At 44.7% G+C, this 26374-nt stretch overlaps 1 protein-coding gene across 5 annotated transcripts in view; it reads right to left on the reverse strand.

Moving 5' to 3' along the window:
• capza1b (capping actin protein of muscle Z-line subunit alpha 1b) overlaps window positions 1–26374 on the reverse strand; it is an 87284-nt gene that overhangs the window by 23893 nt on the left and 37017 nt on the right. For 4 of the 5 annotated variants that reach the window (XM_078242032.1, XM_078242031.1, XM_078242029.1 and 1 more), the window contains exon 2: window positions 4770–4833. In XM_078242032.1, coding sequence (XP_078098158.1) covers window positions 4770–4809 — 40 coding nt within the window. In that variant the 5' untranslated portion in view covers window positions 4810–4833. Of the gene's footprint in view, window positions 1–4769; window positions 4834–17757; window positions 17850–26374 lie in introns of those variants that run through there. The other variant, XM_078242027.1, reaches the window with a different exon arrangement.

Here is a 26374-nt window from a genome sequence, read left to right on the forward strand (position 1 = left end):
AAATTACTCAACTATTCTGACAATCTTTCAATGGTTATTAGATCATGAGTAAATCTCAATTTCAAATTACAAAAGGAAGTTCACAGTTTACTAAGATAAAGCATTTGTATGCAATTTACTTCTCATAAGTAATTTCTGTCCAAGATAATTCCACAAAATTAAAAAAAAAACTAATTGTAATAAAATTACACAGATGGCTCTAACTTTGACTAAAATTATAATTAGTCAGCTGTCAAGTTAAGTGACTTTAAATTAATAGCAGGCTGTAACATCTCATCATGTCCTCCGGAAATTCCCCAAAGCACGCCAACATTAACAGATTACTTGATAAGTGCAGTCACTTAGGCTGGCAAACTCAACCACATGCCCATAGTAAGGTCACAAAGATAGAAAGTAATTAAATGAGCTGCTTTCAGTGGCATTGAGGGGAAAATACTGACCACAGTGCTTGCTCTGCTTGAATAGCCTCATGGGATTTTTACATTAGCCTGAAATGGCAGATCAGGGCAAGGCAGCCCTCCCTCTGCACTGTAGCAGAAGTCCTGCAGTGGTGCTTGAATCCACAACTCAAGCTGAAGTTGTGCAACTTCAAACCGTTCCAGAATACTGAATGTCATGTTGTGCAGCTCCTGTGTGTGCTTTTAATTTAAGCTATCATTTTATATGAAATATCATATGGTTTAGATTCTCCAGCCTTTTCTACTTAAACTTAACATCGACTTTAACATCAATTAGTAATGGCTGGCAAGATCAATTGCCCTCAAGACAACTTGGAGGGTAGATGCATTGAACATCGCAGGGTTCCAGCTGAGTAGTTCATTTGTAGGCTTTCTACTGAATTTAAGCCCATAAGTGCTACACTGTCACACCAAATAAATGAACCTTTCATACTGATATAATAGGATGTAGACTCAAAGCAGCCTGAACTTTAGAAGATGCAGCTTGTATATAAATCTTAAAAAGCCCTCCATTTTGGGAGTCTGATATTTGAGCTACCTTGCGTTGTTTATGCTGCACTTCAGTCCTCAGTGGATCCAAGGAGCTCAAACAAATCCGCTGCTTGGTTGGAGTCAACAAGACATTTATATAGCGCCTTTAGGTACAAAAGTTTGCAATGGCACTTGACAGGAGTGAAACGACAATCGACAAAGGAGATGTTAGTACAGGTAAGTAAAAGCTTGGTCAAAGAGGTAAGATTTTCAATGAGGGTCTTAAATGAAAAGAGAGAAAAAAAGTGAGCAAGGGTCATGGTGGAAATTCCAGAGGTTAGAGCCTCGACAGCTGAAGTTTCAGACACCAATGTTGAGGCAAAGGGAATGGCAGATTCACAATTGGAGAAATGCAGTAGGTTATAAAGGTGGAGGAGGTTAGAGTCATATCCATGGAGAGGTTTTAAACACAAACAGGAATTTTAAATTGGGGACAGAGGTGGACTATGTCAATAACCATGGGGTGATAGGTGAACATGACTTGGGTGCAAGTTAATACATAGACAGTAGAGCTTTGGATAAGCTGCAAGGGGGATGGAAAATAGGAGACTGACCAGGACAGCACTGGAATAGTTAAGTCTGGAAGCAATAAAAGTGAGGTTTAGGATTCCAGCAACAGATAAGCCAAAGCAGGCAGAGATGGGCAATATTGTGGGGATCTAAGCAAGTGATTTTCATGACAGAAACATGGGGTCAGAAGCATAGGGTAAGCTAAGACATTGAGGTTGAATATAGTGTGGTTCAGCTTGAAACGACAGTAAAGGAAGGGATGGAATCAATGGCGAGCAAAGGGAGTTTCTGGGTGGGGTTTGTGGAGGGGTCAAGGGAAACGATGACAACGTAGAATCAGCTCATATAAAACCTGACATCAAGTCTCTGGCTGACACCACTGATGGACAGCCTGTAGATGAGAAACAAGATAGATTCAAGGATAAAAGCAAATTACTGTGGATGCTGGAATCTGAAACCAAAAGAAAAAACACTGGATAATCTCAGCGGGTTTGGCAGCATCTGTAAGGAGAGAAAAGGGCCGATGTTTCGAGTCCAGATGATCCTTTGTGAGTTTTGACAGATTGTCAATCAGATTGCTCAGATTGTGAGCTAGATTCAAGGATAGACCCTTGGGGAACACCTGTTGGTAGGGGAGGAAAATCTATTGCAGGAGACACAGGCTTAGGAATCAGACAATGGCAGTAGTCCTCAGCTTGACAATGGAGGAGAAGCTTTAAGGGACAATGATGTAGCCAGTTGTAACACGACAACGCAGAGTCGCTGAGCAGAGACTGATAGCCAAGTTCCACACACGAGGACGGCCTCAACCGGGATCTTGGGTTCATGTCACACTATCTGTAACCCCCACGACTTGCCTGGGCTTGCAAAATCTCACTAACTGTCCTGGCTGGAGACAATACACATCTCTTTAACCTGTGCTTAATGCTCTCTCCACTCACATTGTTTGTACCTTAAAGACTTGATTACCTGTAAAGACTCGCATTCCCACCATTATTTTGTAAATTGAGTTTGTGTCTTTATATGCCCTGTTTGTGGACAGAATTCCCACTAACCTGACAAAGGAGCAGCGCTCCAAAAGCTAGTGGCTTTTGCTACCAAATAAACCTGTTAGACTTTAACCTGGTGTTTTGAGACTTCTTACAGTTGTCACACAGAGAAGTGTGTGAAAGGAGTTAGTGCATCACAGCCACAATCACGCGGGGTACATTTATGACTTCCACGAAGATCATTTCAATGCTGTTGCAGTCAGAGAATCCTGAGCAGAGTTTCAAATATATATTTGCAAGAAAGTTGGGCAAAGATCTGGGAGACAAACAATATATTCAAGGGCTTGAGAGGAAAGCAAGGAAATAGAGTTGATGTTCATAAGGCCAGAAGAGTCAAGTGTAATTTTTGATAAATGGGGTGATGTTGACAGGTAAAAGTGAAGGGACAGTACTCGACAGGAGGGAACAATTTACAATATCAGCTTAGCATGGAGGCCAGGAAGAGCAGTCAGGTGATCAGTAGTTTAGTGGGAATAGAGTCAAGGGAGCAGAGGATTGACCTAATAAGCAAGCTGAAATCACAGAGGGCATGAAACAAGGTAGCAGAGAGACTATCAAAATATAGGAGTTCAGAGCTAGCTCAGGAGGGGCACAGCAGAGGCAGCTGACCAGGTGGTCTCAATCTTGGTGACAAATTAGTCAATGTATATGCTGCTGCAGGTGAGGAATGGGGGAAGAGAGGCTTATGGAGATGTCTGGTAGTCGAGAACTTAGGCCAGGGTTATCTTTGCATTCTCGGGTGACCAAGAAGTTGTGAGCCATTTCGGCATAGGAAATGTTTCATGTGGTCCAACCGGATCAGCAATGAATGTCTAAACTAATTGTGAGCCATATACACTGAAAGCTCTTGGATGCAATGGAACAAAGATTTCTCAAATAAAGGACTTGGCAAGTAATTGGACATTTGGGCCAAAGGCAATATTCAAATGAGCCATAAGACACCATCAATATGATATCTTGCCCCTCCATAGAATAAAGGGTATAAAAGAGACCTTAAGGGAACCTCATTACTGCAATGATGGAAAAAGCCAGATTGGTCCCCTCTGGAAGAGAATCTACAATCAAGGGAAACTGGACACTTTGGGGGTGATTGCATATTTGGGCATTCTATTGCTGCTTCGAGCGTTGTATTTCTCTTGCAACATACTTTGAACATTTTATTGTTAGTGCTAAGTAGTTCATAATGGAACAGCAACTCAGTTGTGTGCTTGATTAACCTAATAAAATTTAATATCTAATTCAGATGTTTGACTGTGTCCCATTATTGTCAATTCTCATGAATCAATATGACAGACTCTTACTGCCACGCAGAGTAAGATCTAAGAACTCAGTGCAACCACCGGTTAATCTTGGGACCTGTAAGTGGTTATAATAATTACAGGGTTGTCCAAACTCGAGCCCATGAGCTACATGCAGCATTAGCCCAAGTGATCAAATTACCTCAGGTTTATTTCTCATTCATTGCTTTGTCTGCATTAACCTGGGTTCTTAATACTTTAACTAATTGATTGATATATATTCAAAATTATGGAACTGACCTCTGTTCTTATCAGGAGGTTGAAGATTTGATTTGATTTGTTATTGCCACATGTAGTTGGATACGGTGAAAATTATTGTTTCTTGTGCGTTATACAGATAAAGCATACCGTTCGTAGAGAAGGAAAAGAGAGTGCAGAATGTAGTGTTACAGTCGCAGCTAGGGTGTAGAGAAAGATCAACTTAATGCAAGGTAGGTCCATTCAAAAGTTTCATGGCAGCAGGGAAGAAGCTGTTTTTGAGTTGGTTGGTACGTGACCTCAAACTTTTATATCTTCTTCCCGAAGGGAGAAGAAGAAAGAATGTCTGGGGTGCGTGGGGTCCTTAATTATGTTGACTGCTTTGCCGAGGCAGCGGGAAGTGTAGACAGAGTCAATGGATGGGAGGCTGGTTTGCATGATGGATTGGGCTACATTCACGACCTTTTGTAGTTTCTTGCGATCTTGGACAGAGCAGGAGTAAGTATTAATGAGAACATGAATTCCCGGTTCTACGATGGATACCAAAACAGCATTTAAAGATAGAAAGCTTGGTTATCCAGCACTAGGGCAATAGAAGAGCAATTATTATATGCCATATCGAAACAAATAGACAGGCAAGAAGACATTGATGGCTGCATGATCACAACCAGCAGGTTGGAGGTAACAATGCTGAGGAGAAGGCTGGCCATTTTTCATTCACTTACCATTAAATACTTCATTGAATTCTCCTGGTGGTGCATGCATGATGAAGTTGGTGGCTATTTTCACCTAAAATCAAAACAGAAATTCACACATTTAGCAATCCTGCGCTTTTCTCACGATAAACATGGCATGCAGCTCTTAAATCACTTCAGAACCTTCTTCACCAGCATTCTTCCCCCAAGCCCATCAACCAAGTTTACTGCTGGGTAGAAGTTCGACAATCCCCATAATGTGCAAATGAACTTCTTTTGTGATACCTTCCTCTCACTCACAAACAAGCACACATGTGCACGCACACAATGTCGGCGTGAGAACGACCCACAACTTCAGCACAAACATACTGAACTGCTTAAAGACCTGTGTTCTTTAAGGAAATACAAGAAAAGACACTTAAGATGGCTGATACTGTAACAGGAATTTTGCAGAAGGGATCCCATGGAAATTTGCATATGAGGAGCTGTCAAGGCCCACTTCAAATAGAGACACTTCAAAGGAAGGTGAAGGACATGCAAAAGACAGGGCTTTAATCTCCCGTTTGTGAAGATAATGGAAACTGTCCTCCCAGCCAGCTCCACTCCACTAGACACCCAAAAATTATCTTCTGTTGACTGATCTCAGTGTGTCAAAAAATTTGAGTTGAAAGCAAAAGAGACTTTGGATGCAAGACATGCCCATCTCCCTTCCCAGGAATACACAGAGAAATTAGTTTAAAACTGGTTCTGAAGACAAGTATTTACCAGTGACAAACAAAAGCAAGAAGAAACACCAGTCATCTAAGTAACCTCTGAGGAAACCCACGCAGACACGGGGAGAACGTGCAAACTCTGCACAGTCACCCAAGCCAGGGATCAAACCCTGGTCCCTGACCCTGTGAGGCAGCAGTGCCAACCACTGTGCCACCCTATAGGCAGAGTCTTCAAGGTCATTTCCACTCATCTCAATGTGAGAATGCAAACCCTGTTCACACTGGATGATTATACACACATGCATATTGAATGGTAAAAAGGAGTGCAAATTCTTAGTGAAATTTCTCATCACCCCCTCCAATCCCAAGGCCACTGCAGGCAAGTGTAGGACTGTTCCACACCTGGCTAGATCAGTATTCGGTATGGAGCAGGGGCTGAATTCAGGGGTCTTTCTGGTTTGTATGACAACAGCAGCTCAATATAAAAGCAACTAATAACTGAGACTTGTCATTGAGAAATTTTTGAGCAGGCTCCATCACAACAGTAGCCCGCTTTGAAAAGTCAATCATTTACACAAAGTTGTTCGCTGAAAATTTAAGGGAATTTCCGACTTTTGTTGCTGTTGCAGACTCAGTGCATGCAGCGATAAACAACCCCGATTCTTGGGAGAAAATCTGTGGGAATGCCGTGCAAGTAACAAAAAGCAAAGTACTGCAGACCCTGGAAACACGGGTAAGGCAGCATCTATGGAGAGAACAGACAAGTGTGCATTTCACGTTTACGGAGCCCTTGTCAAGACTGAAGAAACTTCAGCTCCACCAGTTAAGACTGTAGCACTGAATATTTCACTATGTACAGATTGTCACCATCAGTTCCCATTCCTGAAAGCTTATTGGAACTTCCTGGAATGCTCACAAAAGTATACTGGAATATTTTACGTTGACCCAATTGGACAAATGGGCTTTAGTTACCCATCTCATCTGAAAGACCCTCAGCATTGCACTGACAATCTTAGCCCAGATTTTGTGCTCAAGTCTTTTGGGTGGGGCTTGAACCCACAACCTTAGGGATCAGAGTGAGGGGTTAGCTATTGAAGACCGAGACATAGACAAATTTCTTCAAAGGGTTTGAATCTTTGGAGCTCTCTAGGTAGAGAGCTGTCTGTAGACGCTCAGTTGTTCAGTGCATTCAAATCAGAGGTCGTTGGATACCGAGGAAATCAAGGAACAGGAGAATGGTGTGGGAAGGAGGAGTTGAAGTAGATCAGTGATGATCTCAATGAATGGTGGAGCAGACTTGAATGGCCGACTCCAGCTCCCATTTCCGATGCTCTTCCGACTGACGGCCTAAGAGCACTACCAACTGAGCCAAGTTTGAGGCCTCCAGCAAACTTATTATGCACCCTGGGCAGTGGACTCACTGCATGATGCTTCACCGCATGATGCTTTGTGTACTGACTATTACAAACAAAGAACAAAGAAAAGTGCAGCACAGGAACAGGCCCTTCGGCCCTCCAAGCCTATGCCGATCATGATGCCCTAAGAAAAAACCTTCTGCCCTTACTTGGTCCGTATCCTTCTATTCCCTCTCTATTCATGGACCCATCCAAATGCCTCTTAAATGTTGCTAATGTGCCTGCTTCCACTACCACCTCTGGCAGCACATTCCAGGCCCCCACCATTCTCTGCATGAAAAACTTCCCCCGCACATTTCCCTTAAACTTTTCCCTCTCGCCTTGAACCTGTGCCCCCTTGTAATTGACACTTCCACCTCTGGAAAAAGCCTCTGACTATCAACCCTGTCAATGCCTCTCATAATTTTGTAGACCTCTATCAGGCCTCCCCCTCAGCCTGTTTTTTCAGTGAAAACAATCCTATTTTATTCAACTTCTCCTCATAGCCAACACTCTCGAGATCAGGCAACATCCTGGTGAATCTTCTTTGCACTCTTTCCAAAGCTTCCATGTCCTTCTAGTAGTGTGGTGACCAGAACTGCACGCAATACTCCAAATGTGGCCTAACCAAGGTTTTATATAACTGCAACACGATTGTACTCGATGCCCCGGCTGATGAAGACAAGCATGCTACATGCTTTCTTAATCACCGTGGCTACCTGTGTTGCCACTTCTAGGCCTGCACGTCCAGATCCCTCTCTATGTTAATGTTCCTAAAGGTTCTGCCATTTACAGTATAATTCACACCTAAAATGTGATCCTCCAAAATGCATCACCCCGCATTTGTCCGGATTAAACTCCATCTGCCATTTCTGTGCCCAAGTCTCCAATCTATCTATAACCTGTTGTATCCTCTGACAATCCCCGGCACTATCAGCAACTCCACCAATCTTCGTGTCATCTGCAAATTTACTAATCAGGTGCCCCACATTTTCTCCGATTCAGAATAAAAAGATTTTCCATCAATCGAGCAACCTGGTGACCAACAGAGAGAAAGCTCCGCCTGGGGTAGTAGTCAATTCTGTGACACAAGTATTGGATTTCCCAAGGAACAATGTACATTTCCCATCAATGGAATAGAAAGCCAAAGGCCTGAATGCATTGAATGGCCCCAGTTATAGGGTAAATATCCGTCAGCCAATTAATGAGCTCGTAAACCACTTGTCTCAATGAAAATGCTCCTGTATTCCTAACAGAATACATCAACTTACTAAAGTAATTGAAGCCAAATGAAATTGAATATTTATGATGGCCAACATCCTACCGTATTCAATTTGGCAGTTACAGGGGTCAACTAAACACAACAGTTCTTGTCTGGGGCTTTCTACACGTTGAATTCAATGAATAAAGAGAAACCAATAAACATGGAGTGGCCCAGAAGCAAAAAACTTCAGCCATTATGTAGCGTTCAGGTGCAAGCAGCTTAGGACAATGTAAGTTTTTGTCAGGATCATGGTTAAAGTCTCTCATGTTCTCCTGCATTTTCAAATTTTCACCTTGAATCTGCTGCAGGGCTCAATTCACATTTGGGAACAGATATTACTTTGTCCAAGTGGCCAGCCAACTTTACATAAAAACCAAAACACGCCATTCCATTACTGAAGGTTGCATCACAGCGGAGCCCCAGTCAAACCCCTCATCTCTCCCCACAGAACATATACACAGGAACCTCCAGCAGAGGTGGAACCAGGCAATGAACAATCAAAGGGCAGAAGAAACCGAAAGCTGCAAGTATTTTCACAGTATCCAGACTACCCGACTGCCAGATATCAGTCATACAAAATTCCAACCTCACACCAAAACTGAATGTTAGAAAGTTATAACTGAAGTGACATGACAGCTTTCTGCATTTAGAATGACAATATACTGTACACTGTGCAGAGTCAGGTTTCTTCAGTTGTACAAATATGGCACACTGGTCAGGAGCTCTGCAGCTTGCTGGTCCTTTCTTCTTCTCAGGTAGTTTCCTTGCAGTCGAGGATGACTTGGTTGCTTCCACACTAAGCGAGTTCTCAGGCCACTTTGGAGACCAATGCATGACCTACAGTCTCTGTTACAGGTGGGGCAGACGATGGTTAGCAGAGTGGGTGGAAGGGTGCCCAGGTCGCCATGCACTCCTTTCCCTGTTGACACTTGGTTCAGCTCTCGGTGATGAAACTCAGGGTGTGCAGATTCTTCCTGGATCCTTTTACTTCCACTTTGGGTGGTTTTGGGGATCCCCCACATGTTGGCTGGGGATGTTGCACTTTTTTTTACAAAAAGAGGCTTTGAAAGCGTCCTTGAAGCATTTCCTCTCCCTCCTTGCTTGTCGTGTTGAAGTTCCCAGTAGCGTGTTTGTTTCGAGAGTCTCATGTTAGGTACGTGGATGATGGGGCGGCACGGTAGCACAGTGGTTAGCAGTGCTGCTTCACAGCTCCAGGGACCCGGGTTCGATTCCCGGCTTGGGTCACTGTCTGTGTGGAGTTTGCACATTCTCCTCGTGTCCGCGTGGGTTTCCTCCGGGTGCTCTGGTTTCCTCCCACAGTCCAAAGATGTGCGGGTTAGGTTGATTGGCTATGCTAAAATTGCCCCTTAGTGTCTTGGGATGCGTAGGTTAGAGGGATTAGCGGGTAAAATATGTAGGGATATGGGGGTAGGGCCTAGGTGGGATTGTGGTCGATGCAGACTCGATGGGCCGAATGGCCTCTTTCTGTACTGTAGGGTTTCTATGATTTCTATGATGCGGCTTGCCCAGCAGAGCTGATTGAGTGAGGTCAGGCTTCAATGCTAATAACCAATAATAACCTTGCCACTGATCTCATTTTGACTTTTTTTAAAACACCCACAGGAAATGTTGTGAAAATTCAACAGTTTAGTGTATAGGGTTCAGTCGGACAGAGGACTGCACTCGAGAATCCAGTACACTGTTCAGTTGCTGACAGCCACTTTAGAAAAGTGTCAAGTGACCATATTTGGAGCTAGACCAGTGAAAGACTGCAAGGAAACAGACTAAACTGTCAGGCCCAGGAGACTAGGAAATAGGTGATGGTGTGGCGAGGGTGGGGAAATTTATTGACAATCAAATCCTCTGCAACTACTTCCCGTGAAAATTCAAATGCTTAGCTAAGTACACACACATGACTAGGATTTCAACATTTAACTGATAATCCCTAATATACATCGTTCTTTAATTGATTGGAACTCAAAAGTGCTCAAGTTCATAATACAAGTTGACACTTCAAAACAGCACACTCTGCACTCTTGGAAGTGCCATTTATCAGTTGAAGTGAAGCCCTGTTGACACTGAGTGGATAAACAGTTGCACATTTCAGAGAGGAGCTAGGGTTGATGTGCCTGTGAAGACATTTCTCTTTCAATCAATACCAACATGAACACTTTATCTCATTGTTGTTTGCAGGATCTTGATGTGCACAAATTGGTCTAAAGCACTCTTGAACCTACCAAGGAAATAGCAGATGCTCTGCACAAATTTTCAATTTCTCCTTAAACTCTGTGGAACTGTGATTTACGAAACCAGCAGCAGTGACAATGACCATTTCAAATGATGGCCAATACTTCGAGTTTGGCCATAGAATGCCAAATTATTCAAATCATGTGGCGTCTTGGAGGGGATGTTGATTTGCCAAGTGTTCTAACATTGATTGGTCCCATTATTATTTTGCTCAATTTGTTAGGCAGTAAGATCTAGATGTTAAAGGCAAAATACTACGGATGCTGGAATCTGAAACAAAAACGCTGGAGAAACTCAGCAGGTCCGATAGCATCTGAAGAGACGGAATAGAGCCAATGTTGAGTCTGGATGATCCTTCGTCAAGTCGAGATGGTGCAAGGTGAACTAAATGCATCCTATCGTGTGAATTCATGTCACCCAATTTCAAGTGCACAACTCAACCACTCAGTGGATTAACTCACTTTTGAGTTAGCAGTACTTTCAAATCAGCCATGGAGAACTTTGGGGAAATTGGAAGTACAACTTCTCAAAGTGTGGTTATTTCTGGCATTTCCTGTCATTCCCAAGATGGTAGGCCACCTGCTGGTAGTGGTTTGTATTAACCAGGATTTTGACCCAGCGACAGTAAAGGGAACAGCAATATATTTCCAAGTTAGGATGGTGAATGGCTCCAGATGGTGGTGCTCCCAGGTATCTGCTGCTCTTGTCCTTCGAGATGGTAGTGATGGTGGGTTTGGAAGGTGCTGTCTAAGGAACCTTGGTGAGTTTCTGCAGTGCATCTTGTACATGGTACACAGTTTGTTGGTGGTGGAGGGATTGAATGTTTGTGGAAGGGGTAGCAATCAAGCAGGCTGTTTTGTCTTGGATGGTGTCAAGCTTGAGTGTTGGAACTGAACTCATCCAGGCAAATGACAAGCATTCCATCGCAGTCCAGACTTGTGCCTTTAAATGGTGGACAGGCTATTGTGTGTGTGCGTGTGGGGGTTGCCTGGCATTTGAGTTGCGCAAATGTTACTTGCCATTTATCAACCCAAGCCTGGATATTGTCCAGGTTTTGCTGCATTTAGAGATGAAACCTGAGGAGTCAAGAATGGTGTTGAACACTCTGCAATCAGCCCCACGTCTGACCTTATAATGGAAGGAAGGTCATTGATGAAGCAGCTAAAGATGATTGGGCCTAGGACACTAACTTGAGGAACTCCTGCAGTGATGTCCTGGGACTGATATGACTGACCTCCAACGACCATACTCATCTTCCTTTGCGCCAGCTATGACTCCAACCAGCGGAGAGTTTTCCCTGATTCCTATTAACACCAATTTTGAGAGAGTTGCTTGATGCCACACTTGTTCAAATGTTCCCTTGATGTCAAAGGCTGTTCCTCTCACCTCACCTCCGGCATTCAGCTTTTTTGTCCATGTTTGAACCAAGGCTGTAATGAGGTCAGGAGCTGAGTGACCCTGGCAAAACCCAAACTGAGCATCCATGAGCAGGTTACTGCTGAGTAAGTGCCACTTGATAGCGCTGTTGATGACCCTTCCATCACTTCGAGAGTAAACTGATGGGGCGATAATTGACCAGATTTGATTTTGAAGCCCTGTTTTTTGTTTCATCGCTGGGTAGATGCCAATGTCGTAGCTCGATAAGAATAGTTTGCTAGGGGCATGGTGAGCACTGGTGCACAAGTCTTCAGTACTATTGTCAGGGCCGAAAACTTCAGCTGTTCTTTGACATCACGTGAAGTGAATTGAATCGGTTGAAGATTGACATCTGTGATGCTGAGGGCCTCCAGCTGAGATGGATCATCCACTCAGTACTTCTGGCTGAAGACTGTTGTGAATTTCAGCCTTAGCTTTTGCACAGATGTGCTGGGCTCCTCCATCATTGAGGACGGGGCTATTTGTGGAGCCTCCTCCTCCAGTGAGTTGTTTAATTGTCCACTACCATGCACGGCTGGATGTGGCAGGACTGCAAACTTAGATCTGATGGTTATGGAATCACTTAAGCTCTGTCTATTACTTACTGTTTGGCACACAAATAATCCTGTGTTGTAGCTTCACTGGTTGACAACTCATTTTTAGGTATGCCGGGTGCTGTTCCTGGCATGCCCTCTCACACTCTTCATTGAACTAAGATTGATCCCTTGGCTTGGTGGTAATGGTAGAGTGGGGGATATGCTGGGGAATTGAGGTTACAGATTGTGGCTGTGTACAAATCTGCTGTTACTGATGAGCCACAGCACCTCATGGTTGCCCAGTCTTGAGTTGCTAGGTCTGTTTGAAGTCTAGCCCATTTAGCATGGTGGTAGTGCCACACAATATGATGGAGGGCATCCTCAATGTGAAGATGGGACTTCATCTCAACAAGGACTGTACTGTGGTCACCACTACCGATACTGTCATGGATAGTTGCATTTGTGACAAGATGATTGGTGAGGATGAGGTCAAGAATGTTTTTTCCTTTTGTTGGTTCCTTTACCACTTGCCACAGACCCAGTCTAGCAGCTATATCCTTTAGGACCCAGCCATCTTGGTCTGTGGTAGTATAATTGAGCCATTCTTGGTGATGGACATTGAAGTCCTCCACCCCAGAATATATTCTGTGCCCTTGCCACCCTCAGTGCTTCTTCCAAGTGGTATTCAACATGGAGCATGGATTCATCAGCTGAGAGGGAAACGGTTCATGGTAATCAGCAGGAGGGTCCCTTGCCCATGTTTGACTTAGTGCTATGAGACTTCATGGTATCCAGAGTCGATGTTGAGGACTCCCGGGACAACTCCCTTCTGACTGCATACCAATGGGCTGCCTGCCACCTCTTCTGGGTCCGTTCTGCCGGCGGGACAGAACATACCCAGGAATAGTGATGGTCGTGTCTGGGACATTATTTGTAAGGTATGATTCCGTGAGAATGACTACGTCAGGCTGTTGCTTGACTAGTCTGTGAGACAGCTCTCCTGATTTTGGCACTAGCTCCTAGACGTAAGTAAGGAGAATGTTGCCGGGTCATCGGGACTGGGTTTGCCGTTGTCATTTCCAGTTGATGCAGGGTGATCCGTCCGGTTTCATTCCTTTGTAGTGGTTAAATACGACTGAAGCCATTTCAGAGGGCATTTAAGAGTCAACCACATTACTGTGGGTCTGAAGTCATATGTAGGCCAGAGCAGGTAAGGAAGACAGATTTTCTTCCCTGAAGGATATTAATGAACCAGTGGGGTTTTTGTTATGATAATCAACAATGGTTTTATGGTCATCATTTGACTTTTAATTCCAGCTATTTAATTGAATTTTTAAAAAATCCACCATCTGCTGTGGTGGGATTCGAAAACGGGTCCCCAGCATCTCTGAATTACTGGTCCAATGATAATACCACTAAGTTGCTTCCTCTGCTTAAAGTTTTTATTGTTAATTAATCATTTTTTAAAAACTAAAGGTGTAATTCAAATTCTTAAACTACCATGCCGAGTCTCAAACTCATTTTTTGGGTGGTTAATCCAAGGCTCCCGATTACTAATCGATTAATTTAGCCACCTCAGGACACTACCCACAACTTGTATGACAAGGAGTTGCCAGCATTGGACTGGGGTAGGCACAGTAAGTAGTCTCACAACACCAGGTTAAAGTCCAACAGTTTTATTTGGTAGCACGAGCTTTCGGAGCAGCGCTCCGAAAGCTCGTGCTACCAAATAAACCTGTTGGACTTTAACCTGGTGTTGTGAGACTACTTACTGTGCACAATTTGTATGTTAATGCTTAAAATGCTGAACTAGATTGCAAAGAGAGATTCGGCTGACAGCTGTACTTTTACTTCCCCTATTGGCGAGTTTCATCATGGCGAAGTACTCCGTGGAGGGCAAGTTCACCCCAAGACAGCATCTTCTGATTCAAATATGGTGTGAAGGTAGCATTTTGTTTTGAGTCACATGGGTGTAGGCTATCGGGGTGGTGCGGGGGAGAAGCAGCAGCCCGACAGCTTCAAGTCGAGTGATAAGAACAGCCCGCTGTAAATTAGCAGTAGTGCCACATTCCTGTCCTGCTGAACCACGCCCTGCACTCGTCTCCCACACAGGAAGTTTCGCTAACAGTCCTATTATAAACTGCCAACAAAGCTTTGTGCTCCACAGTTTCTGATCCTGTCTGGACATGGTTTCTCTCAGACCTAAACTCCTACGGCTGAAAGTTACTCGAGTGTTTATAAACTGACTATTCAATCACAAATCTCTCAGTTGTGCACTCACTCCTAGTAAACGAAAAGACTTACATTTATATTGACCCTCTCACGATCTCAGGAATTTGCAGCCAAAGTACATTTGAAGCATAATCACTGTTGTAATGTTGGGGAGGCCAATTTGCGCACAGCAAGATCCCACTAACAGCAACGTGATTTAGATCAGACCTTCCAATTTACGATTAGCAGCTGATAGTTAAATATTTATAGAATCGTAATGTAGAAGGAGGCCATTCGGCCCATCGAGTTGGCACCAACTGCAATGCCACCCAGTCCCTATCCCCATAACATAAGGACTAGGAGCAGGAGTAGGCCATCTGGCCCCTCGAGCCTGCTCTGCCATTCAATAAGATCATGGCTGATCTTTTTCTGGACTCGGCTCCACTTACCCGCCCACTCACCATAACCCTTAATTCCTTTACTGTTCAAAAATGTATCTATCCTTGCCTTAAAAACATTCAATGAGGTAGCCTCAACTGTTTCACTGGGCAGGGAATTCCACAGATTCACAACCCTTTGTGTGAAGAAGTTCCTCCTCAACTCAGTTCCAAATCTGCTCCCCCTGATTTTGAGGCTATGCCCCCTAGTTCTAGTTTCACCCGCCAGTGGAAACAACTTCCCTGCTTCTATCTTATCTATTCCCTTCATAATCTTATATGTTTCTATAAGATCTCCCCTCATTCTTCTGAATTCCAATGAATATAGCTCCAGTCTAACCTTATGCATTTTACCCCAGCTAATCCCCCTGACACAAAGGGACAGTTTAGCACAGCCAATCCCCCTAACCTGCACATCTTTGGACTGAGAGAAGAACACAGTAAGAAGTTTAACAACACCAAGTTAAAGTCCAACAGGTTTATTTGGTAGCAAAAGCCACACAAGCTTTCGAGGCTCTAAGCCCCTTCTTCAGGTGAGTGGGAATTCTGTTCACAAACAGAACTTATAAAGACACAGACTCAATTTACATCGAGTCTGTGTCTTTATAAGTTCTGTTTGTGAACAGAATTCCCACTCACCTGAAGAAGGGGCTTAGAGCCTCGAAAGCTTGTGTGGCTTTTGCTACCAAATAAACCTGTTGGACTTTAACTTGGTGTTGTTAAACTTCTTACTGTGTTTACCCCAGTCCAACGCCGGCATCTCCACATCCTGAGAGAAGAAACCAGAGCAGCTGGAGAAGGTGCAAACTCCACACAGACAGCGACCCAAGCCGGGAATCGAACCAGAGTCCCTGGCACTGTGAGGCAGCAGTGTTAACCATTGTGCCACCCCAATAGTGACCACAAGAGGAGCAGAAAAGTTCTGTTAAGTACCACTGGCTTTTTTGCATCCAGGTGAGAAACCAGATAGGTCCTTGGTTAAACAATCCCACCTTCAACATAACAACTCTGGAAATGTCAGTTAGTGTTCGCCCTCTGACTCAGAGTGAAGAGCACCACCACTGAGCAACAATTAGCAGGTTGGACAGGTAAGGGATATGGCTAACGGGAACAAGCTGCGATTTCCACTCCTGATTGCCACCCAGCGCTAGAAAGTCAAGAGTGGACCTTCGGCAAAATTGGGTTTGTCAATCTGATGTTAAATATCCTGTTAGCACCATTCAACTCTTGAAAAGTGATCCTTTCAGCGAGGATATTGCTAGAAAACATACCAGGTGCTCTTCAAGAATTGACATCTGGAGGAAATAAAGCGAGAGGGAGGGGACGGAATAAAACAAAGTGCATACAAAAAACAGAATCCTCTACATCTTCCAACACAAGCGCTGATATCTCAAATGGGATCTCAATTCTCAATAATCACCCGTGACAGAGGGTCTGGGAAAGTGGATACCACTCTAATTGAACTGTCACTGGGCAGCTTTAATAATCTAATCATATCCATCAGTTCAGGTCCCAACCAGCATGTAAGAGCGTGTGCAGTTTGTGAAATCTACTGTGCTGTTTTTCTCTCTGACCCAGCCTTCTCACTGCAAAGTGACTGCACCCCAAGCTGTGGATGTTACTGTACGATTTCTTCATGATCACGTCCTGACAAGATTCTCCTTCCTCGGTGGTTCTCTCACTCATTAACTTTCTGGACAAAAGGGAAGAAATTTGGGGATCTAACAATTGGAAAACCTTAGGCTAAAAACCCTGCTCCATTGCAGAGTAACAACCTGCAGCAACAACCCTGCTCCACTGCAGAGTAACAACCTGTAGCAACAACCCCGCTCCATTGCAGAGTGACACCAATATGCAGCAACAACCCTGCCCCGCTGCAGAGTGACACGCCAATATGCAGCAACAACCCTGCTCCACTGCAGAGTGACACGCCAATATGCAGCAACAACCCTGCTCCACTGCAGCGTAACACGCCAATATGCAGCAACAACCCCGCTCCACTGCAAAGTAACAATATGCAGCAACAACCCTGCTCCGCTGCAGAGTGACACGCCAATATGCAGCAACAACCCCGTTCCACTGCAGAGTAACACGCCAATATGCAGCAACAACCCCATTCCACTGCAGAGTAACACGCCAATATGCAGCAACTATCCTGCTCCACTGCAGAGTAACAACCTGCAGCAACAACCCCGCTCCACTGCAGAGCGACACACCAATATGCAGCAACAACCCCGCACCACTGCTGAGTAACATGCCAATATGCAGCAATGACACTGCTCCACTGCAGAACAACAACATGCACCACCAATCTTGCCCCACTGCAGAGAAACATGACAACCTGCAGCAAAAACACCACTCCACTCCAGATAATACGACAGTATGCAACAAGAACCTTGCTCCACCTCAGAGCAACACAACTCTGTACAAAGCTGGAAACATATGGTATTCACCTGCAAACCCAGGAATCAGTCTGGTAAACCTTTGCTGTACTCCCTGTATAGCAAGGACATCCTTCCTCAGATAAGGACACCAAAACTGCACACAATACTCCAGGTGTGACCTCACCAAAACCCTATACAATTGCAATAAAACATCTCTACTCGTATACCCAAATCCTCTCGCTATGAAGGCCAACATATCATTTGCCTACTTTTCTGCCTGCTGTGCCTGCTTTCAGCGACTGATGCAGGAGAATACTGAGGTCTCGCTGAGTAACCACCTCTCACAATTTAAACCGATTCAGGCAATCTGTCTTCCTATTATTGCTACCGGAGTGGATGAACTCGTACGTATCCACCTGATACTGCCGTGCAGATGTCCACTCACTCAGTCTGTCCAAATGACGCTGAAGCATCTGTGCATCCTCCTCACAGCTCAGCATCCCACCCAACTTTGTATCATCTGCAAATTTGGAGATTTGGTTCACATGTCCAAGTCATTAAAAATGTGAACAGTTGGGGTCCTAGCACAGATCCCTGTGTAAAACGCCCGGATTGCCAATTGTACCCACTGAGGTAGCTGGGGGTCACTGATTAGCAGATAAGGGTGGGGGCAATGCTCAGTGTTTCACTGCCAATCCCCAGGTTTGTCAAGGGTGCGCATGACGATTCAACACACATCCAAGAAGCTAAACCTGCTGGTTGTGTGGCATAGAGTTCACCAAGAGGAGAATTTACCTGTCAAAACATCAGTGTTAGGTCAATGCGCGGAACAGGTTCCTCCAGACTCTATCAGGAGTTATAAAAACAGGATAACAAAGGAATCAGGAACACTGCAGTGGAGCACACTCTGTGCTCAAGTAATCGACATCGACGACCTTAACCTGGGCATGTGGAGAGCAATTTCACGGTGCATCTTTCCAAAACCATCGTAAAAACCCACCCATGATCCCATTGTCCATTCACTATTTCTCAAATAAGGAAATATTCCACTTCATACGCTGCAGGAGCTGGGTATCATAAAATCCCTACAGTGCAGAAGGAGGCCATTCGGCCCATCGAGCCTGCACCCACCACAATCCCAGCTCTATCCCCATAACCCCTCATGTTTACCCTGCTAATCCCCCTGACACTACGGGACAATTTAGCATGGCCAATGCATCCAACCAGCGCATCTTTGGATTATGGGAGGAAACCGGAGCACCCGGAGGAAACCCACGCAGACACAGGGAGAACGTGCAAACTCCACACAGACAGTGACCCAAGCCGGGAATCGAACCCGGCTCCCTGTTGCTGGGGGGGCAGCAGTGCTAACCACTGTACCACCATGCCGCCCCAACATCAGGCTTGTGCTGATAAGTGGCAAGTAATACCAACAATACGCAAATGCCAGGTAATAACCATCTGCAATGAGAGAAACTGATATTCAATGGCACTAGCACCATTGAATGCTCATCTTAGGGGCTGGAACTAACAAGAAACCTAACTGGACCAGCCACATGACACTTCCTGACTCTCCAGAATTTTTCTGCCAAGGAAAGCAGTGTGATGGCGCAGTCTCCATTTGTTGGATGGGTGCAGTTACAACACTCAAGCTTGATAAAATTCAGGGCAAAACAGAGATCTGATGGATAGACCCAAAACTGAGTGCTGTTCCAACGAGTGAACTAAATCTCCATTCCCAACTCCTTAAAATCCATAGTTTTGACCAAATTGTCAATCATACCTCTCATTTCCTTCAGCTTGGTCTCCACTGTTATCTGATGATGCCTCTTTAAAGGGCAGTACGGGAAGTTTTAGTAACCGGAGGAAGCCATTTACACATTGGAGGCTGTTATGCTATTATATTAGATCATGACAAATCTATACCTCTACTCTGTTAACTTACTTTGATTCCATGACGTTCAATTATCTTGTCTAATAAAAACTGATCTATCTCAGGTTTAAAATTTCCACTTGATCTCCAGGGTCAATAGTTTTTGGGGGAAAGAGTGCTTCAGATTCCCACTGCTCTTTGTGTGAAAGGCATTGGTTCCCAATCCCTTGATTTTAATATCATCTTTTTTAAAATCTCTCATGGTCTCAACTCTCCCCATCTCAAATTTCCTCCAGCCCCTACAATTATGGCCTCTGATGCATGACTGAATTTTAATAACTCCAGCATTGGCGGCCATGCCTTCAGCTGCCAAGGCCCTGAGCTCTGCAAGTCTTGCCCTAAACCTCTCCACTTCCAGGGCGGCACAGTGGCAAGCACTGCTGCATCACAACGCCAGGGACCCAGGTTCGATTCCCAGTCACGGTCTGTGTGGTGTTTGCACGTTCTCCCAGTGTTCTGCGTGGGTTTCCTCCGGGTGCTCCGGTTTCCTCCCACAGTCTGAAAGACGTGCTGGTTAGGCTGACTGGCTATGCTAAATTCTCCCTCGGTGTACCCGACCAGGCGCCGGAGTGCGGTGACTAGGGGATTTTCACAGTAACTTCAGTGCAGTGTGAATGCAAGTGTTAAGCCTACTTATGACATATATACACTTCATTTTCCTTTAAGGAAATTGTTAAAACCTACTGCTTTGGCCAAACCTTTGATAATTTGCCTCAATTTCTCATGTGGATGCATCAATTTGTTTTCGGTTAATTGCTCAAGTGCCGTACTACTTTAAAAGGTTCTATATAAATGCAAGCTATTGTTGTTGTTCAGGACTACCCAGAAGAAATAACAGTGGCTCGCACTACTGCCTCTCAGCTCCAGATACCCGGGTTCAATTTCGGCCTTGGGTGGCTGTGTGGAGTTTTCACGTTCTCCCTGTGTCTACGTGGGTTTCCTCCGGGCGCTCCAGTTTCCTCCCACACTCCAAAGATGTACAGGTTAGGTGGATTGGCCGTGCTAAATTGCCCCTTAGTGTCAGGGAGATTAGCAGGGTAAATAGGTGGCACGATGGGCTCAATGGCCTCTTTCTGCTAAGATTCTGTTAAATAGTTTTTTTTTCTACCCCTGCAACTCTATTATGTAAAACAATGTAAGGGGATCACTCTTTAATCTTCTATACTCAATTGTGAACAAACTGGCAGCCATGAAGGAGCAGTAGAAGATCTCTGAGCAGCAAGCAGAGTGACACTGATAGAATGAGAAAAGTTCAAACTGCAGCTATGATTTTTTTTTAGTTAAGCGGAACAAGCACATTTGTAAACGTTTCTCACTGGAACACTCATCAAAATCTTGAACGCCTTTGGCTATATTGAACTTCCTGTTATCTCCAGCGAGGCATGTGAATATTACCATTTCAGGTAAAAACACTGCACTTCGCAGAACCCAACTTCCTCTTGCTCACTGGTGCAATAAGTTACCAGCAAAAGATCTGCATTACTTGACTGCAATTCACAGCACGCAACCAACAGTACAAGAAACCCACATCCAGCAATAATTGCAATGAATAAAATGCGGCGGCATAGCAGGAGTCCATTCAGTCCATCATGCTTCTGCTAGCTCTATGAAGGAGTGTCCAATTAATCCATTTTCCATTCCCTTTAGCTCCACAATTCTTTTGGAAAAAGCGTTTTCTTAATTATCAAGACCCTTCATGGCTTTGAATACCTCTTTCAAACAGACATATAAGTTGGAGAAAAGTACCAAGGAGTAAGAGGGGTTCAGATTGCGTGTTAGCCATGGCTTTGTGGGGATCAAAAGATTGAGTTCAAGCCCCTTAAAGAGATTTGAGCCCATAATCCAGGTTAGACACTGTGTGCAGTATTAAGAGAGTATTGCACTGAAGGAGGTGCTGCCTTTCAGATGAGACAGTAACAGAGCAGAAGAATTCTCCTCAATGTCTAGGTGCTCACATTTATCTGTCAACTAACATCACTAGCCAGGCAGCACGGTGGCACAGTAGTTAGCACTGTTGCCTCTCCGCGCCAGGGACCCGGGTTTGGTTCAGGCTTGGGGAAGTGACTGTGGGGAGTTTGCATGTTTTCCATGTGTCTACATGAGTTTCCTCTGGGTGTGCAGGTTTCCTCCCACAGTTCAAAAATGTGTAGGTTAGAAGGATTGGCATAGTAAATGCATGTGGTTATGGGGATAGGGTGGAGGGGACGGCCTGGGTAGGATGCTATTTCAGAGAAATGGTTCAGACTTAATGGGCTGAATGGCCTCTCTCTGCACTGTAGGGATTCTATGATTAATTTCCTGTTGTGTAAATCTACAACCGCGTTCCCTGTATTGCAAAAGTGACTACACTTTAAAAGCATCACTAGCTATAGAACACTTTGTGACGTTGATGCTGTGAGTGCATGACATAAATGCCAGTTATTGGTATAAGCACCACAAAAACATAGAACAATCAAATGATCACCTGAACCTGGATCACCTTGAGACACTTCTGAATAGATTTCAGTTTTTCACTGGCAGCACGTATTGTGACCCACCAGAATCCCCAATTGAATCGGATGACTTGGGATTTAATTACACTGCAGGAAAACACATTGCCATTTCCTTAGCTGAAAATAAAGTTGAACCCTTAGAGAGCATTGACATACAGAGGGATCTGGGCACACAGGTCCACGGATCCTTTAAAATGGCAACACAGGTGAATAAGGTGGTCAAGAAGGCACACAGCATGCTTGCCTTCACTGACCGAGCATCGAGTATAAAAGTTGGCACGTTATGTTACAGCTGCATAAAACTTTAGTTAGGTCGCATTTGGAATATTGCGGGCAGTTCTGTTTGCCACAATACCAGAAGGACATGGATGCTTTGGGAGAGGGTGCAAAGAAGATTTACTCGGGTGTTGCCTGGTCTGGAGGGCTTTAGGTACGAGGAAAGGTTGGATAAAGTCAGATTGTTTTCATGGGAAAGACAGAGGCTGAAGGGCAACCTGACAGAAGTCTATAAAATTATGAGGGACATAGATGAGGTCGATAGACAAAAACCTTTTCACAGGGTGGAAGGGTCGACTACCGGAGGGCCCAGGTTTAACGTGAGAGGTGGTAAGTTTAGGGGAGACGTGCGGAGAAAGATTTTCTCACAGAGGGTGGTGGGTGGCTGGCTGGAAGGCACTGATGTGGAGATGCCGGCGTTGGACTGGGGTAAACACAGTAAGAAGTCTCACAACACCAGGTTAAAGTCCAACAGGTTTATTTGGTAGCACAAGCCACTAGCTTTCAGAGCGCTGCTCCTTCAAGAAGCAGCGCTCCAAAAGCTAGTGGCTTGTGCTACCAAATAAACCTGTCGGACTTTAACCTGGTGTTGTGAGACTTCTTACTGGAAGGCACTGTCAGTGGAAGTGATGGAAACAGGCCTATCTTGATAGACACATGAACAGGAGGTGAACAGAGGGATGGAAACCACGTCAGTGCAGGCCTGGTGGGCCGAAGGGCCTGTTCCTGTGCTGTATTTGCTTTGTTCTCTTTGTAACTCCAGTACCGTTAGCAGCTTGTTTGCCTCCTGACTGTAGTGAGGTGGCCACTATCAATATCACCCTGCATTTACCTACTGAAGTGTCAAATATGATACCAGGGAAAACCTAAAGGAAGAATCAACAATTGAGATGTGTAAAAACAAATTCACAACTTGCCTGTCTCAAACTATCCTGCTTTTAAAAAATATTTCTCTCCCATCTTGAGATGTAACAAGCAATTCTGCAGCCAAGATTTTTTTTAAAATTCTACTCCAAATTGTTAGCAGCTAAAATCAAAAACACATCGGAGATTACCAGTGGACAAGATTCCCGTGAAAGCAACCAGAGTTCTCAGGATATTCTCGCAACTTACATTTAGTTTCCTAGACATGAAATGCATCATGTGAAGGCAGCACATCAACAAACCATCATTTTCAGATAAACATTAGAGGGAAAAGGGTCAACTCCCTCACAGAAATAAGACTTGCATTTAGATAGTGCCTTTCACCACCTCATCCCAAAAACAAAGAAAATTACAGCACAGGAACAGGCCCTTCTGCCCTCCAAGCCTGCACCGACCATGCTGCCCGACTGAACTAAAACCCCCTACCCTTCCGGGGACCATATCCCTCTATTCCCATCCTATTCATGTATTTGTCACGACGCCCCTTAAAAGTCACTATCGTATCTGCTTCCACTACCTCCCCCAGCAGCGAGTTCCAGGCACCCACCACCTTCTGTGTAAAAAACTTGCCTCGTACATCTCCTTTGGCCTTCTCCCTCGCACCTCAAACCTGTGCCCACTAGTAATTGACTCTTCCACCCTGGGAAAAAGCTTCTGACTATCTACTCAGTCCATGCCCCTCATAATCTTGTAGACTTCTATCAGGTCACCCCTCAACCTCCGTCATTCCACTGAGAACAAACCAAGCTTCTCCAATCTCTCCTCATAGCTAATGCCCTCCAAAACAGGCAACATCCTGGTAAATCTTTTCTGTACCCTCTCCAAAGCCTCCACATCCTTCTGGTAGTGTGGCGACCAGAATTGAACACTAGATTCTAAGTGCGGCCGAACTAAGGTTCTAAAAAGCTGCAACATGACTTGCCAATTTTCAAACTCAATGCCCCGGCCGATGAAGGCAAGCATGCCGTATGCCTTCTTGACTACCTTCTCCACCTGCATTGCCTATTTCAGTGACCTGTGTACCTGTACACTCAGATCCCTCTGCCTATCAATACTTGTAAGGGTTCTGCCATTTACTGTATATTTCCCATCTGTATTAGACCTTCCAAAATGCATTACCTCACATTTGTCCAGATTAAACTCCATCTGTCATCTCTCTGCCCAAGTCTCCAACTGATTTATATCCTGCTGTATCCTCTGATGGTCCTCATCACTATCCGCAAATCCACCAAACTTTGTGTCGTCCGCAAACTTACTAATCAAACCAGTTATATTTTCTTCCAAATCATTTATATATATATATATTACAAAAAGCAAAGGTCCCAGCACTGATCCTTGAGGAACGCCACTTGTCACAGCCCTCCATTCAGAAACGCACCCTGCCACTGCTATCCACTGTTTTCTATGACCAAGCCAGTTCTGTATCCACCTTGCCAGCTCACCTCTGATCCTATGCGACTTCACCTTCTGCACCAGTCTGTCATGAGGGACTTGTCAAAGGCCTTACTGAAGTCCACGTAGACAACATCCACTGCCCTACCCTTATCAATCCAAGTGGGAGTAAATCCTGTCTCGAAGCATCCTCTCCAACAATTTCCCTACCACTGATGTAAGGCTCACCGGCCTGTAATTATCTGGATTATTCTTGCTAACCTTCTTAAACAAAGGCACAACATTGGCTATTCTCCAATCCTCTGGGGCCTCCCCTGTAGCCAGTGAGGACACAAAGGCCCCAGCAATTTCCTCTCTTGCCTCCCTCAGTATTAAACCTTCACTTATGAAGTATCATCAATACTGTAATGCAGGAAACGCAGCAGCAATTTGCACACAGCAAGATCCCACAAACAGCAATGTCATAAAGGTGATAATCTGCTTTCAATAATGTTGATAACATTGGCCAGGACATCAGAGAGAACTCACACGCTCTCAAATCTTTCACCTCGGCCTGAGGAGGCACACGGGTCCTCAGCTTAAATTTTTCATCTTAAAGTTGGTACCTTTAAGAGTGCAGAATTGCTTCAGTAGTTTTACGCTCACGTCTCTAGCGTGAGGCTTGAACACACAACCTCCTCCCTCAGAACGTGCTACCCACTGAACCAAGGCTGACACCAGACATTGCTCAGTGAGTACCTCGAGTCATATGGGCTAAGAAGGTACTGGGCTCAATCTCCGGTTGGTCACGGTTTATACAAATCACACAGACGTCCACCGAGCAACAAGATGACCAGTGACAGACCATGATACCCTTGTGGTTGAATTGCTTGTCGACCATTCCTGTTGGAAGCTCATGCATGAACAACTGCTACTAAGGCAGGTGACTGTAGGACTGAAGTGAGCAGCAAGTTAATACTTTCAACAAGTAAAGTAAAAGTAAAGTTTATTTATTAGTCACAAGTAAGGCTTGCATTAACACTGCAATGAAGTTGCTGTGAAATTCCCCTAGTCGCCATACTACGGTGCCTGTTTGGGTCAATGCACCTAACCAGCACAAAGGGTTAAAGTTAAAGTTAAGGGTTAAAGAGCTTTGACAAAGGGTCTCTGGACTCGAAACGTCAGCTCTTTTCTCTCCTTACAGATGCTGCCAGACCTGCTGAGATTTTCCAGCGTTTTCTCTTTTGGTTTCAGATTCCAGCATCCGCAGTAATTTGCTTTTATCTATTGTTAAAGTTGATTTATTAGTGTCACAAGTCGGCTTACATTCACACTCCAATCTCACTAAAGGGAGAATTTAGCATGGCCAAACCACCTAACCTGCACAGCTTTGGACTGTGGGAGGAAACTGGAGCACCCGGAGCAAACCCAAGCAGACAGGGGGAGAATGTGCAAACTCCTCACAGACAAGTCACCCAAGGCCGGAATTGAATCCGTTTCTAGAAAATAAAAATTCAAGCTTCCATTATCTTTCACCAATTACTTTGGATCTGACAAGGGCGGCACGGTAGCGTAATGGTTAGCACTGCTGCTTCACAGCTCCAGGGTCCCGGGTTCGATTCCCGGCTCGGGTCACTGTCTGTGTGGAGTTTGCACATTCTCCTCGTGTCTGCGTGGGTTTTCTCCGGGTGCTCCGGTTTCCTCCCACAGTCCAAAGATGTGCGGGTTAGGTTGATTGGCCAGGTTAAAAATTGCCCCTTAAAATCCTGAGATGCGTAGGTTAGAGGGCTTAGCGGGGTAAATATGTGGGGGTAGGGCCTGGGTGGGATTGTGGTCGGTGCAGACTCGATGGGCCGAATGGCCTCCTTCTGCACTGTAGGGTTTCTATGATCTCTCAGATGCTCAAATATTTTTAACTTTTTAAACTCTTGGTCAGAGCTTTGAAGGTGAAGACTGGAATCCCTGATAGGAGAGAGTTTTTCAAAGAGATTGATTCACTCCGTTTACTGACATCCGTTTGAGTTGTTGAGAAATCCA

This window comes from Mustelus asterias, chromosome 25, assembly GCF_964213995.1.
Source record: "Mustelus asterias chromosome 25, sMusAst1.hap1.1, whole genome shotgun sequence".
Classification (NCBI taxonomy): Eukaryota; Metazoa; Chordata; class Chondrichthyes; order Carcharhiniformes; family Triakidae; genus Mustelus; species Mustelus asterias.